Below are 16,673 nucleotides of genomic sequence, written 5' to 3'. Positions count from 1 at the left end.
TTTCACTTTTTAAATATAAATACCCCTGTAATACACAAGCTTAATGTATTCTAGTAAAGTTAGTCTGTAAACTAAGGTCCGTTTTGTTAGGTTGTTACAGCATTTAGACACTTTATAAAATAGAAATTGACTGGGGCCATCTTAAGTGTGGGCATCATGAAGCCAGACTGTATGACTTCCTGGTTTTCAGCCTTGCAGATCTCGCACATGCTCAGTGCTGCACAAGCAGTGTCAGATCAGGTTTCAGCACCTCTGCTGTCCAAGTCACATGATTCTTTGAGACTGGGGAGTGCACAGACTCCTGGAAAGTAACACCCACTACATTCCCAGGAGTCTGTGCGGTGTAGGTTAGGAAGCATTAAGCACCTAGGTGCAGGAAGTGGGAAGATTAACTATTCTGCCTAGCAATAACACTTTGAAGGCATCTAAAAAAAAAAAAAAAAATTTGTAAAGGACTAATGACATTTTTTTTAAAACTACTGATGTAATGTTATATTTATGGGTGGAACTCCACTTAAAGCGCCCTTTCCCATTGAAATCAATGGGAAGCGCCTTGGCAGTGGCGCTTTGTGGGTGCTTTTAACCCTTTATTCGGCCACCAGCAGGGGTTAAAAGAGCCCCACTAGCGCTCAAAAAATGCCGGTAAAGCGCCGCTAGTTTTAGCGGCACTTTACCAGCGGTCTTTGAGCGCTGGTAGTGTAAAAGGGTTCTTAATAAACAGGCACTCGCCTGTCCTGCGGTCCAGCGATGCTGCTGCCCCGAGTCCTCGCTCCTCACCCTCTCCTCTCCGTGGTGCCGTCATTGCAAATGTGGGCGCCCAGCAATTTGCACTCCTAGTGGCTAGGCAATCTTCTGGGACCTGTGATGTGTCCCAGAAGATGGCAGAGAGGAAGGGCCCCCTAGGGGGTGAGGAGAGGTAGCCTAGGTTGCCAGAAGAAGGAAGTGGGACAGGAAGTACCTGTCAAAACCAGGTACCCACTCCCCTCAAAAAAATTAAAAAAAATATTACATACCAAATGTGGGGGGCGAGGAGTACTTAAAGCGGAAGTTCCACTTTTGCGTGGAACTCCGTTTGAGTGGATGTAAAGAATTGATGAAAAAACTGAATGTGTGAAAGGGGCCGAAGAACACTGCAGGAACTTTCTTACAAGAAATGATGCTACATACGTGCAAGTTTGCATTAGATGAACAATGCATGCTTATGCTTGAATAGAAAACCATTGTTATTGGCTGTACAAATCCAATCCAGTTTATTGGGGGGGGGGGGGTATATATTTCATGGCTTAGGATGGTCTATATACATTTTGAATGTTCACCAGTCCAACTGTTAACATTTTTGTCACAAATAGGAGGATATGAAAGGTGTAAGGCATGATTCTTAGAATACTGCAAGATCAGAATAGTGCAAAACCACAAAGCCTGTCATCTGGACTTGAGAAAGCACACGTGGCACAATGCTTGCTTCTTGTGACAAGAGAGCCTCCCCCTGAATTGACTGACTGAACTTCAGAGACCAAAATACAGATTAGTAATAAGAAAAATCTTTATCGCTGCCATACAAGGCTTCACTGTCATAGTGTAAAGCACGGCTCCATTTTATTTTAGGTTTTGAAGTGGGTGGAGGAAGGTTAAAACTTTTCCTTTAGGAAATGTGAATAGTATTGCTAAAAACAGTCAATAAATAAACATAATAGTTGTTGCATTTCAAGCAAAATAAGCAGTATGTTTATATTTAACAGATTTATATCGCTGCCATGGAGAGGAGGACATCCGGAGTGTCTGAAGTGAATCCTAATGACAGTCTTCTTTCCTTGGTGCAAGCTGATATTTCCACTTTGAGCAAGCTATGGTTGTCTGCTCTGCAAGATCATGCACTACTTACTTTACCTGCAGAGTGCAGCCAACAGCTACCCACACAAGGTAAGCCAATCTAGCTTTGCTTCTAATACATCACTTACAACAATTTACAGTCTGTAACCATTCACGCCGTTTGAAAATGGTGATATAAAGATAAATGTTTCCTGAAGAAAATAGCATGGTAGGTTAAAGATGTGACCCCTTTGTGAGGGGATAGACTTTAAAGGGGGAAGCCAAGTAGCTCATGTATTGACAAAGAGAATGCTGATTGAGTAGAAAGTGGTCAGAGTTGGTGAGTTCATCGCTGTGCTGCTTTTCTTTTCATTGCCAGTCACAGGCTGGGGTGGGTCCAGAATGATGATCTAAGTTCAGCAGAAGTGGGTTAAACGTTGCTGGACATGAGACTGAGAGCATTGAGTGGTGGAAAAGAAGTACTGCAGGGAAGAGCTCTGGATTAAAAGTGAATACAGCAACAAAGGCTGTTCTGACATTTTAATTGAGGCCTGTTACTTCTTCTTGCCAGCAGTATGAATGGGTGAAATCTTGTATTACTGGTAAAACAAAATGTCTGGACTAAATTTATCTATACAGTTAGGTCCATATAAATTGGGACACAGGCACAATTTCAGGTATTTACCAAAACACATTCAAGCTATAGTTGTATAATGGATATGGGCTGAAAGTGCACACTCTCAGGTTTAATTTGAGGGTATGTACATCCAAATTGGAGGAAGGGTTTAGTTGTTTTGCTTTCATCTTTTCAGGTTCTTGTGGTAAAACCTAGGAAGCTTAGACTTCTGGAGTGTATCAATGCTTTACTAAACAGAAAGGCTGCACATGCAACTGTAGGAGAAACGATACAACACAACTCGTAGCTTACAAAAATATGCCTACAATATGCATAAGCCAATTATCCTTTCTAGCAAAATATGAGCATATACAATATGTATGCATTAAGTAAATTAAATGGTTCCTCAATCTGGGTTTCAAGAAATAATGTCCTTCATGGTTCCTTGGTCAAAGTCCAAACTCAAAACATGTCCAAAGCTCTCCAGCTTCTGGCAGCCATGTCTTGCTCTTTCAAGGGAGACAAGCATCTTAAAGTGGCTGTACAAGTGAGATAAGCAGCTTAAATTTTACTATCCGTAGGCGACAATATACAGGTTAGCACTTTGGATTTACACACTAGGTCTGGTGCTGAGAAGTACTGCCCAGGATCTGATGTTCAGGGTGATACCTCACATATGTGGGGCGATTGCTGTTTGTGGGAATGACGCACGCCTTTGTGCGTGAGCATGGGGGAGACAGTGCCGGTACGTCACTGGGGTTGATATGGATGCAGAGTGGTGTTTCGGCAGTGGAGCAGGCTTTTATAGGAAGCTCAGCCATTCATATGTTATGAATTAATACAAGGTTTCCTCTGGCTGAGGTGGAGAGGCCAGTGTCTGAGGTCATGATCTCCGCCTCAGCCTACTACTGTGAATGGCTGCGTAGCATTTAGCTTGACTCAGTCTCTGTCCTGCTGCCGGAACACAGCATTGTATACTGCGTGTAGATAATGCTATATACAGTTTATACAGCATCCCAGAGGGTTCATCTGTGAAGGAAGGAAAGAGGGGCACCGGAGGATAGGATGGTAACGGCTGCTAGTACCGTAAACCAAAAATAACTATCACCCAGAAAATAATTTTGTATAATATGGACTTTCTCGGTACTGATGACACAGATACAGTAAAACAAAAAAAATCATTTATTGTACATAAAAAAATATACAGTTTAAAAACACAGCTTGACAATCAACCTCACACTAGTTACAGAAGTGGAACATAAAAGGAAATCCGTAAGGTATCTATGGTTGTGAGGTGAAGTCAAAAGGAGGGCTTTCACACTGGAGCGGTGCGCTGGCAGAAAAAGTCCTGCCAGCTGCTTCTTTGGAGCGCATTAGGAGCGGTGAACTCACCGCTCCTAAAGCCCCCTTGCCCATTGAAATCAATGGGCAGCGCGGCCGAACCACCGGCAAAGCGCCACTGTAGCGGCGATTTGCCGTCGGTTTTAACCCTTTTTCGGCTGCTAGTGGGGGTTAAAAGTGCCCCGCTAGGGGCTGAAAAGCGCTGCAAATCCGATTGGTAAAGCGCCGCTAAAAATGGCAGCGTTTACCGCTGAGGCGCGGGGAGGCCCAGTGTGAAAGGAGTCTAAAGCTGGAGTTGAGCTTTAACATTTTTTATTTTTTTTTTGCGTTCCAAAAATGCCTCTAAACTCAACTGCCTAGAAACTACTGTACACGACCCTGTGTACATGGACAAATAAGATGAAATAGAGGAGAGTTCAGTGGCAGTTGAAAAAAACTGCGCCTAACTGCTCTTAAACGTCCGTTTACCATCAGCAGTGTACATGAGGCCTTAGTTTAGAACAGCATGAAAGATGTTTGCTTAGTAGTCATTTGAAAACTGTGGCTCACTGGTTGTAGTGGAACTGCATGCCTGAACGAAATGAACTACACGCCTCTTGACTGTTTAGCAAAGCATTATTGTTTTAACACATTTTTAAATTGCTACAAAGCCAGAGCCATATTAAAAAAACTTGTGTTTTCTAGTGTTTGATCCCATTTCTTGTTTTGTCTGCATTTTTAGGTGGTGCTTTTTACGTTGCCGAAACCAGTGATGCAGCTAGGCCACATTATCTTTCTTCGTGGGCTCCTATTTTACATGCTACCTCATTGTGGCTTAGTAGCTCTGGTTTTATCCATTCTGATCAAGAGGAAGCTGGTAGCCGTCTCTCTCGACCAGTGACTCCAAACACTATGGGGCAAGAGCAGAGTACAAGGATACCTGTTAAGTCACCAGACGATATCAACTCCGAGAAGTTTCACCTAATTCTTGGTATGTGTTAGTATCAGTATCAAAATATATTCTGTAGCACCAAGTACACATGCTTTTACGGAAAACTTTTAAAAAGTATTTTCCATCTTTTGGCTAAACATTCCAAACACCTCTAATTGGCATGCGATACCCGGTGGTGAGAGTCTGGTCAGGATATCTCCCAGGAATTTAGGACTGCATTTTTATTTATTTTTTAACATTTTTACTGGCTTATGTGTTGCTACTCAAGAGCACAGACTTTAGGGGAATTTAGAATTTAATAATTTATAACTGTTGTTCAGATGTCTTAAAGGAGAAAATCAAGTTCGGCTAGTAAGTAAAATTCATTAGCAAGCGCTGGAAGACAAATTTATTATGCATGGTTAAACTTTTTCTCCGCCTTGTTATCCTCCGCTGTAGAATATGGAAATTAGGAGTTGGCCCACCTGACATATTGGTGTTCATGTTCTTGCAGGAGGCAGCATAGAAATGACAACTTAGTTTGGTAGTAAAATTTGAAGAAAACAAAGGTATTGGGTTTTGGGGTGAACATTAAAGAACATTTGGATGGACAGTGTTCATTTTAACAGTGGGCAAGGGGGATGGAGGGAGCCTCTGCTATCAGTTGTGCAGTATCGGTAGAAGGTAGGACATTTCCAGGAACTTTTATTTCTAGGCTCCTTCTGAGATTGTGATCCATAATCAACATGGTCTCCACTTAGGTCACCAGTTAAACAGCCACTCACAATTTACCAGGGATAGCACAGTACTTGGCAAATATACAGCGATGAATTGGATGACATCATTTATTTCTGTTTACACTGACCTCCAAGGACTCATGCAAGCAGAATTCTTTGCATGCTGGGTGGCAGGAGGTGTTGCACACACTAGTTCTTTAAGAGACCTGTTATATGAACATAATACATTTCTTACACTTTAGTTTATTGTTAATATATAACCAGCTTTTACGTTGAGTTGAGTATTCTATGTGAGCAAAATTTAATAAACGTGTGGATGTTTAACTACATTATATTGATTTGGATTTTTTCTATAGGAATCTGTGTGGAACTTCTTTGTTGCCCCCCTGTGGATGCACCTATGGAGAGAATTACTGCCTGTTTGCGGGCTTTGAAAGTACTTTTCGGAGTCTCCTGGCCCCGAGCTCATATAGGGGCTGATCCGGTAAATACTAGGTCCACCTCCTCATGAATAGCACATGGTAGTGCATTTGTAAGAACTAGTGCTGGAAGGCATATCAAACAAATCATTTACAAACCATTTGCCTATCTTGTACACATCAAGACTAATGTATGGATTGATGCACACCATTTTTTTGCACTGTGCTGTTTAGTTAAATTCTAATATTTTATCTAAGTAGCTGAAGGGTATAGAATAATGGTGTCTATTTTGTTAAAAAGTCAAGCTATGCATATTGTTTTCTTTCAGAAGAGCAGATTATATGACCTGCTTCTCAATGCTATAAAAATGTAATTGTTCTTTGAGTTCATTTTCTATTTTGCTACTTTGTATCCTCTAGGAACTTGCTGTTGAATTAGTCTCTGTACTACATCGACTGCTTCTCACAAGGGAGTCCTCAGAAGTGCAACTTTTGGCATTGGAGGTTGGAAAACAGATCCTGGGTGCGGCTCAAGAGCATGTGCAGGAGCGGAGGAGGAGTGCAGAAGGTATGGGATATGTACAAATTAGTAACAAGTGTGATAGTACAAGGTAAAAAATTAAGTGTCATATGCCAATAAAGGAAACCTGTCATAAGAGAAACCTCAACGCTCCCATTCCCTCTGAAATTGCCTGCCATGATAACCATCTTTCTTCAATACTTTGTGTTACTGACCTAAAAAGTATGCAGATATGGATTTTCTAATCTGCATACTTGTTTTGGGTCAAAGACTCAAGATGATTGAGGCTAGTTGGTCAGTATATTAAGCAAATAGCATTTTGAGAAGAAGGTCTGCAGTGGCAATCCTTGTCTGTCTTCAACAATGGATTTTTTTATTTTATATATAATCTTTATTTTGAAAAAAAAAAAAAAAAAAAAAAACATACAGTCAGCCAACATGGCTCATAAAAAGGGGGAGACAAAGACATTACTTGACACATCAGATCGTGTACCGGGTACATGCATTCAGCATAGGGGTAATAACAATCCAGGGGTGCACCTACTCTGGGGGACACATCCGGGGGAATGATTAACAACATATTAGAGCTATGTTATAAATTTGCTCAATCGTGGGTCACACGACATCTGCTACTTATACTACAAAATGTGAAGAACTGTAGCAAATCTACCTAGGCTCTATCATCCCTCTGTATCGGAACCTCTAACGTCACAAATCCTCTTATCTAGCGCCCTCACCAGAGGAGGTCACCCCCGGAGAGGGCCCCGGTGCAAGCAACGCATCCACACCTGCATAGTGTATCCAAGTGGCCCAAATTGAGTAAAATTTGTCATATTTGTCCTTGCACTATGCCATCCACTTCTCAGCCGCCATTATTTTATTAACCAAAGCCACCCATTCAGTACGGTTTGGTACCTTTGGCGTCTTCCAATAAATCGGAATCAACCGATGGGCCGCGTTGAGCAGATGGGGCAGTGTGGACTTGCGATACTGGCTAACAGGGACAGTGGGGAAGTGGAGCAGGGACTCCAACGGGGAATCCGGGAGTTCCACGTCTAGAATGAGCTTGATCTGTACATGTACATCCTGCCAGAAGGGTCACAGCTTGGGGCATTCCCACCAAATGTGGAGGAAAGTGCCCCTGTGGCCACAGTCTCTCCAGCATACCTCTGGAAGAGAAGGATAGATCTTAGTAAGTTTGGAGGGTACCCTGTACAACCTGGTCAGTAGCTTTTTATAGCTATTCTCCTGCATTCTCGTATCAACCGTACTTGAGTGTGTGAGTCGATACAGGTGGTCTAGCTGGGGCTCGGTGAAGACGTGCCAGAGGTCCCTCTCCCACTCCCGTATGAACCCCGGCTTCCCTTCAGTACGCAGGGATTGTAGCAGGTTATACAACAAAGAAATGGCATGGGGGATAGCAGCAGATGACATACATAGCCGCTCAAAGGGGGAGGCCAGGGTGGGTGACCTAACCCCCTGGGGTAGAGTATAGGAACAAACAAAATTTGCGCTAACCAGAAACAAAATAGATGAAGAAAAAATATGTAGGTAAGTTAATACTGAAGGCTGCAATAAACAGTGCATATACACATAGATAACATGGAAAAAGAAAAAACTGCGCCAACTCTAGTAACCAGCTATGAGACTGGAAAAATGTTCAATATAATTTAAAACATAAAATCAATTATTAAAAAAATGACTAGTAGGTGAATTAGTCCAAAGTAAATGTCCTGAAAAAAAAAGAGGGCACAAAATATGCAGCAGGAAACTGTACAGCTCGATTCTGATGTCACCACAGTGAGAAGTATTACAGGTCAGTGAAGCCACCACCACATAGATAGCCTCTTACCAGATGGCTATGAGGGAATAGCCTTAAACAAGATACACCGCTCTCCAGGGGAATCCTAATCACATTCATCCAAGGGAAAGGTCTCCAGGGGAGAAGAGCCTGCTATCCAGCAAGTCCAATCCTCCACACAGAAATAGAGTGGCAGCCTGTCCACTCAGAGATCACGTAGTCGCGTTGTCCCCAGAATAGAAATACACTTTAGCTCTAACAGAGAAGACCTCTTTCCTCTCCTGACTGAACTTCCCAGGTGAGACTTCTCTCACTACAAGGGAGAGGTGGAAAACCTCTCCCTTGTACATCCAACCTACATCCCAAGTACACTCCTGTCAAAATGTAACATTATTCTTCTTGGGGCTTTATTTTTAGACCTAAATGTGTAAATACTCTGGTTGACCATAATCTAATCTATAACCTATGATTCTACCGGCCATGCATCATCTGCTTTTTTATAATCGCTTCCTTGGGCCCCATTCAAACCTTGAGTGTTTCCCCACCTGATTTTTCAAAAAACATGATTTACACACAGAAACATTTGTCGCACATACAGTAACCAAAAAAAGTATTTGATCCCCTGCTGACAAATAAATGATCGGTCTATAATTTTAATGGTAGGTTTATTTTAACCGTGAGAGACAGAATAACCACAAAAATATCCCAAAAATGCATTCCAAAAAGTTATAAATTGATTTGCATTTTACTGAGTGAAATAAGTATTTGATCCCCTACCAATCAGCAAGATTTATGGCTCCCAGGTGTCTTCTATACAGGTAACGAGCTGAGATTAGGAGCACTCTCTTAAAGGGAGTGCTCCTAATCTCAGCTTGTTACCTGTATAAAATACACCAACCTGTCCACAGAAGCAAGCGGTCAATCAGATTCCAATCTCTCCACCATGGCTAAGACCAGAGTGCTGTCCAAGGATGTCAGGGACAAGATTGTAGACCTTACAAGGCTGGAATGGGCTACAAGACCATCATGAGAAATTGGCCCAGAACTATATGGGAGAATGAATCTTGTCAATGATCTAAAGGCAACTTGGACCATAGTCGCCAAGAAAACAATTGGTAACGCACTACATAATGAAGGACTGAAATCCTGCAGCGCCCGCAAGGTCCCCTTGCTCAAGAAAGCACATGTACAGGCCCGTCTGAAGTTTGCTAATGAACATCTGAATGATTCAGAGGAGAACTAGGTGAATGTTTTGTGGTCAGATGAGACCAAAATCGAGCTGTTTGGCATAATTTCAACTTGCTGTGTTTGGAGGAGGATTTCTGCCTATGACCACAAGAACACTGTTCCCACCATCAAACATGTAGGTGGAATCATTATGCTATGGGGCAGGACAACTTCACTGCATCAAAGGGACGATGAACAGGGCCATGTACCGTCAAACCTTGGGTGAGGACCTCCTCCTTCCCTCACCCAGAGCATTGCAAATGGGTCGTGGATGGTTATTCTAGCATGACAATGACCCAAAACACTCGGCCAAGGCAACAAAGGAGTGGCACAAGAAGCACAATAAGGTCCTGGAGAGACCTAGCCAAATGTGCATCACCCGTTCTGCCACGTTTTACAATCGTGGGCAGAATCACCCAAGTTTTGGGTACCCTAAACAGCTCCCTCAGATGAGCAAAGGTACACAGCCTAGCTTCCTGAAAAATGTGTCGGAGATACTTAACCCCATATTTAGCCCACACTATCCCATCCTGCATTTAAAAAAAACAAAGTGAGGGCTCGATTATACCCTCAGAGGGCTATTAGGTGACTTGCATAGGGCCCATCTCTCATTTGTTGGGCGCAGATATGAAATATGCGTCCAGGTAGGGCCAGCACCGACCCACCCTTCTACCCAGCACAGCCCTCCTATACACCATATTCATAAGAGTCTCCTGCGAATTAGCCACCTCCAGATTCCAGCAACGTAGTCGCATTTGGTATCTGAGGGGAAAAAAAAGGTTGGACGGGTGCACTGCAAAAATATAGGTTCGTTAATTCACACCTGAGCGTTTTGTAGCCTGAAGCTATAAAACGCTAGAGGGGAAAAAATACATTATTCTTTATGGGGATGGTTCACAACTCCACTCCAAAACGCCTGAAGCCGAACGCCTGAAGCTCAAACAAGTTCTGGATCCTTTTTTGTCGCGCAAATCGGGCTGATTTGGGCATTTTTGAACATTTGTTTTCCCATAGAAACTAATGGAAACGCTCAATTTCTACGGGCGTTTTGTCTCTTTAATCTGTTCTGTGAAATAGAATATTCACCCAGGAAGAAGACAACAAAAAAATCTACAAACATGGCAACAAATGATGAAAGAGATGAGCATTTTTCCTATTGGCTAAAATAAAAAACGACGAAGTTCAAAAACGTCAGACAACGATGTATACAAACGCGCGAATACGGATTAATACACGTGACAAATGTGCGACAAAACGGCAGAAAAAACGACCGAAAACGCTACGCTCAGGTGTGAATGCGGCCTTACAGGTAGTTTCAGTACGGCCATGGACACCCTGGGGGATCTCGAGCCCCACAAAAATCCCCGCACAGCAGCCAATGTTGCTGAAGATCTGTTTTGACACAGACAGTCGAGTTTAAGGGAATGGAAAAACATAGGGTGAAAAATAATTTTAAATAAATTAAATCTACCCATCACTGCAAGGGTTGCACCTACCATCTATGCAACTTCTCCCAAAGTGCCATTTTTGCTTCCAAGTTTAACGAAAACGTACAATGCCGTTGCTCCAGACCCTCCATTCCCACCCCCGGTCCTAGACGTGCACATAACTATTCTGCCCAAACCAAGCAGACTCGTTATGTGCTGAACTAGCAAAATTTCAAAGCTACACTGGTGTTCACCAGGGCTTATATCTGGATAGTCCCGATGGTTTAGCCGGTATTTTTCCATTACCTGTTATGGTTTGTTCTTTTTGACTTTACAATTTATGTAAGTAGTTAATTGTATCATATTGTAATGCTCTTGACCTGCTGCTTTTTTATGTTGTAAACCAGGGGTGCCCAACCTTTTGAAGGCCAAGGGCCACTTAAGCGACTTAGTAACCAATCACGGACCACATGGAGCGGAGTGGGCAGATGACAGGTCTGTGTCCAGTCTGCATATGCAAAGCAGACACAGACCAATCTACTCTATGGGCCCTCCAATCCAATCAGATAGAAGGGGGCAGATCCACTTCTGTTTTTTTAGCAGATCAGATTGGAGGTTGGCAGGTGTAAACAGACAAAAGTCTGTTTACATCTGCTGCCCCATAGAGGTGAATGGAGCGTCCGATTGGGTTGGACCGATCATGTGAAAAGGGCTTAAGGCTGCTTTTACATTGATGGTCTGCGGTCTGTTGCAGCGCAGTGTACCTGTGGTTTTCCCACTGGTTAGCTGCACTTTGCCATAGACATCTATTATATCCTGCAAGTGCGGTGCACTTTCTGAAAAGCCACTTGCTTCCTCTGCCGCTGGCTTCATTTACAACACTGATGCTCTCAGCTGGCAGGTCGGCAACCTGCAATCTGGGCTTGCCAACCAGCAATCCCAGAGCAGGAGGTCGCGGGCCACATCAGAGGGCTCCGCGGGCCACATGTGGCCCCCGGGCCACTGGTTGGGCACCCCTGTTGTAAACCATTTAAACTCTTACAATAAAACAATTTTAAACATAAATATTGCTATTAATATCACAGGGAACTAAAACAAATTTGAAGAGCATGTTGCTAGTATCACATCTTTTCAGTTTTGTTCCTAATTGTTTCATTCCTCTTTTTTTGTAGTTGATGATGGAGCAGAAGAAAAGGAGATCTTGCCAGAGTTTGGAGAGGGACATGATACTGGTGGCCTGATTCCTGGTCATTCCCTGGTTCTAGCTGCTTTGGAACTGTGTCTCTGTATTCTTGTCAGGCAACTTCCCCAGCTCAGTCCCCGCCTGTCTGGGAACTCCTCAGGAAATAATGCAGCAAAGCAAATTCTGTCACATGAAGCCAGCCTGTTAGTTTCAGCTTCTCTGGGGATCCTATCAGAGCTGCCCTCCCTCTGTTCTCCAGAAGGTGAGAAAAGACAGATTTCGGTCTCATGATACTACATTTTGATGTCTTTTTGTGTTGTGAAGCAATGTTTATGCTGCAAAAACATCTAATAGTCTACTGCTAACCATTGTAGGACCTGTTTACATGGGCTTTAAAAGAAAGTTAAGCATTTAGGAAGCACCAAAAACACTTTCCAAATACTTTGCATAATCTTGCAAATTATGTGCTGTTACAAATTTAGCTTGAAAGTAAGCACCTGCATTGCTTTATATTTGTGCTTTTATTTGGACATTGCAAGCAACATGCAAGTGTTGATGCATGTGGACACTTTCTAGCACCTGTAATGGATGTTGAGGGGAATTCTTCTTCTTAACTCTAAATCTTGTATAGTATCGGAGAAGCATCTGATGTTGTTTTATTTATTTATTTTTTGATTGTGGGAGTAAATGTTAACATAACCAGATGCTATTAAGCAACAAAAAGCCTATTCTGAACCTATCACAAACACATGTCTTTGTTTAAAAAAAATGGCTGTCATTTGGTAAGCTCCGATACCAATCACCCATATAAACTAGTCTACAAGAATTTCCATCAGTTCTATTTTGTGAAGTCAGCTTCTGCTATGGAAGAAAAAATCACCGCTCAAGGATACTATTAAGGAAAATCTCATCACCTGATCTGAAGCCACGGGTACTGGCAATGCATGGAATAATGCAAAATTAAGGAAGGATTTCTGGACAGCCGCACTCCAAAACTTGTTGCTTTTATTGTAAAACAAAAAACACAGGATACATGCCACAGTAAACGGGGTACAAGCTGATGCGTTTCACACCAAACCTTAGTGCTTAGTCATAGCTTCTGCTATATTGCATTGAAAATGTAAACTGCCGCATAAGAGGCTAAATCTATTCTAACAAATATTAAAACCGAAGTGCATGCTGATGGTCATCCAAAAAAAAAAAAAAACACTTCTGTTTTGTCACTTTACGGCAGGGATAGGCAAACTTAAAGTGGTTGTAGACCCACAAAAATGAACAAAAAAAAAACCTGCAAGACAAAGATATAATGCACTAGTATGCATAGCATACTAGCTCATTATGAAATACTGACCTTAGATCGAGGCACCCATAGCAGTCCCCGTACACAGCTCCGGTCTGTGACATTGCTCCCAGCCGGAGTTACTTCCAGGTATCGTGGGCTCTGGCGCTGTGATTGCGCAAAAGCCGCCAGTAACGGCACACTAGCTGATGCAAAGGCACGAACCACGTGCCATTGCTTCAGTGCACATATGCCGATGATGTCAGCACATGCTGATACAGGGGATATCTCCTTAACCGTGCAGGTTGAGAAGATATCCAGGGTAGCTACAGGTAAGCCTTGTTATAGGCTTACCTGTAGTAAAAAGTGGTCTGTAAGGGTTTACAACCACCTTAAAGAGGTGGAGAGGTACCTGAACAACATGGGAGAAGGCAAAGACCACCCGGCAGTGTCGTCTCCTCACACCTGATTTAAACCTTTTAATTGCCATACTACCGTGCCGCAATTACACTCTGGCAATTACTTTTCGGGCTGAAAAGAGCGTCTCATGTAGGGATAGCTTTATAAATTTTATTAGTCTGGATTCGGGAAAATTCCCAGAAGACATGGTTTCGGTTGGAGCGTTACAGGGGAGCCCATCTTGTCATGCAGGAATCCCACCACCTGCGACCAGAATGCCTGTATTTTGGGACATTTCCATAGGAGGTGGAAAAAGTTGGCCATCACCTGAGCGCACATGGGGCATGCAGTGGAATAATTAAATTTATATTTCGAGAATCTGAGAGGTGTGAGGTATGGAATATGCATTATAAAGATCTGGGTTAACCGGTCCGACAGCTTGGGGGAAACTAGCTTACATGTGTCCAAAGCATCACTCCACTCGTCATCCGCGATGGGGCCCAAGTCGTCCTCCCACCTAGCCTTCACTGCATACGCCCCCACAGTTGCCGAGGGGAGCGACAGCATGGTGTAGAATTGCAAAGTGAGTTTCTTAGGGTCAGGGTACTTTATGGCTGCCATCAATTGGCTGTCACCCAGAGAGAGATCATCCAGAGGGAATTGCGTGTGGAAGGCATGACGTAGCTGTATGTATCTAAAGTGCATTTGGTTAGGTAGTGCAGGTCAGGCAAGGATTTCAGCTTACCATTAGCAACTATGTGGGACAGATAGAAAATACCTCTAGAGCTCCACCACCCAGTATCTGGAATCTGAATAAATTCAGGAAGGGCCGAGTTATGCCACGGGGGTGAAGGTATGTAGGAGCGGTATGTGCAGTTTTGCAGAGGCTATGGACCACACTCTCCTGTAATGGTACAGAAGAGTCTTCCGGTCAGCTGACCCGCCTCCCCTCTCTATCCCCCCTGCAATCGCCACCATGGGGTCCAGGGTCAGCCCAGCCCAACCAGTCTCTGTCCGTTTTGTCTACATGAAATATTTATGAGAGTTGAGCTGCAAGATAGTAGAGATTAAAGTCAGGCAGAGCGAGACCTGCCAGGTCAGGAGGGTTTTTGAGTTTGTGCCACGGGAGTTTGTGCCTGTTGTTACCCCAAACAAAAGGTTTCAAAAGAGTTTCGATCGCCATGAAATGCCTAAGAACAAGATAGAGGGGAATGCCAGAGCATATAGAGAATTTTGGGTAACAGGACCATTTTGATGAGGTTTACGCGGCCCATGACCCCTAGCGGAAGGCGAGCCCAGATCTGTGTCTTCTGCTTAAGCATATCAAACAGCGGGGCTATTTTGAGCGAGACATAGTCTTCTGGGTCTCTAGATACCCTGATGCCCAGGTATTTGGTAACGCTAACTCTCTGTAGGGGGGGGGGGGGGGGTAAGGCCCTGTCTCTGGTGGGTGAGTCGCTGTCCAACGGGAGTATCTGAGACTTGTCCCAGTTGATCCGTAGGCCAGAAAATGTGCCAAATCTTTCTATAAGGGCTAAAGCCAAAGGTAATGAGCTGTCTGTGTCATCCAGATAAAGGAGAGTGTCCTCTGCTTATTTGCTAATTTTTTCCACCACCCCTCCTCTCTGTAAACCCACAATCCCCGTGTGGGCGCGGATTGCTATGGCGAGTGGCTCTGCCACCAAAGCATACAGCAGCGGCGACAGAGGGCACCCCTGTCCTAGTACCTGTGTGAAGAGAGAACTGATCAGAGGGCCAGCCATTAGCCAGAACTTTGGCCACCGGGCTTTGGTAAAGGAGCTGTACCCATTTGATGAATCTGGGCCCCAATCCAAACCTACCCAAGCAGGTCCAGAGATATCGCCACTCGACGGAGTTAAATGCTTTGGCGGTGTCTAAGGCAACAACTATTCTGGATCCTGAGTTATCATGGGGAGCTTGAAGATTAATAAATAACCTCCGGAGGTTGAAAGATGTGTTTCTGCCAGGCATGAACCCCGCCTGATCTCCATGTACTAATGAAAGGATAACCTTGTTAAGGCGGATGGCAAGCACCTTTGCAAGTATCTTGACATCCACCTGAAGCAGGGAAATGGGGCGATAAGACTCTGGGACATGAGGATCTTTACTTGGCTTGGGAATTGGAACAATTGTAGCCTCTTGCATGGGAACTGGCATATCAGAGGTCTCAAAAATGGAGTTGTATAGCGCTAGCAACCTAGGTATCAACAAGTACGAGGAGTAAAACTCCACCGGTAAGCCGTCGGAACCCGGGGCCTTGGATGTAGGGGATTCTGCTATGGCTTTAGTAATCTCTTCCAGTGTCAAAGGCTCCTCCAGTTCCCCAGTCTGGGCCTCAGTCAGCTGTGGGATTTGTATCTCGGCCAAAAAGGACTCCTTCAGAGAGAGGTCATCCTAGACTGTGGTTGCATATAGGGAGGTGAAAAAATTGTGAAACATTCCTGCAACCTGAACAGGCACAGTCAGTAGGGTGTTGTCAGGGGAGCGCAGGGAGATCCCCACCGGGGGTCTCTCCTCGTTGTGCACAAGATAAGCCAGTAACTTCCCCGCTCTTTCACCATACTCAAATGACCTCTGTCTAAGAAAGAACATCTTGTGTTTGGATTTCTCATAGAGTAACTGGTCTAGTGCCCTAGAACATACCAGCCCTGTCCTCTGTGGGATCGTCAAGAAATTCCCTTTCCGCTATCTCTAAGACACGCGTTGCAGTGTTCACAGCCATTGCAGAGGTTTGTTTAATCTGATTAATGCGAGCCGTAAGGGTCATCCGGACATGTATCTTAAACGCCTCCCATACTATCTGCGGTCGTGCTGAGCACTCATTAGTCGTAAAAAAGTGTTCTCAGTCAGTCCTAAGATCATCGTCCTCTGGTAATAAAGTCAACCAAAAGGGGTTCAGTCGCCACGATGTCGGTGGACGTGCATGGGGTAGGGACAATTTAACCCAGTAGGGGCAATGGTCAGACAGCGACCAGGGTGAAAAC

The 16,673-nt window shown here is 43.9% G+C and overlaps 1 protein-coding gene across 2 annotated transcripts in view; it reads left to right on the top strand.

Moving 5' to 3' along the window:
• HEATR5A (HEAT repeat containing 5A) overlaps positions 1-16,673 on the top strand; it is a 132,304-nt gene that overhangs the window by 99,281 nt on the left and 16,350 nt on the right. For both annotated transcript variants that reach the window (XM_040332881.1, XM_040332880.1), the window contains 5 exons: positions 1,740-1,920; positions 4,488-4,736; positions 5,770-5,897; positions 6,253-6,400; positions 11,980-12,252. In XM_040332881.1, coding sequence (XP_040188815.1) covers positions 1,740-1,920; positions 4,488-4,736; positions 5,770-5,897; positions 6,253-6,400; positions 11,980-12,252 — 979 coding nt within the window. The remainder of the gene's footprint in view (positions 1-1,739; positions 1,921-4,487; positions 4,737-5,769; positions 5,898-6,252; positions 6,401-11,979; positions 12,253-16,673) is intronic.

This window comes from Rana temporaria, chromosome 13 (assembly GCF_905171775.1).
Source record: "Rana temporaria chromosome 13, aRanTem1.1, whole genome shotgun sequence".
Taxonomy (NCBI): Eukaryota; Metazoa; Chordata; class Amphibia; order Anura; family Ranidae; genus Rana; species Rana temporaria.
This window is presented reverse-complemented; position numbering and strand designations above follow the sequence as displayed.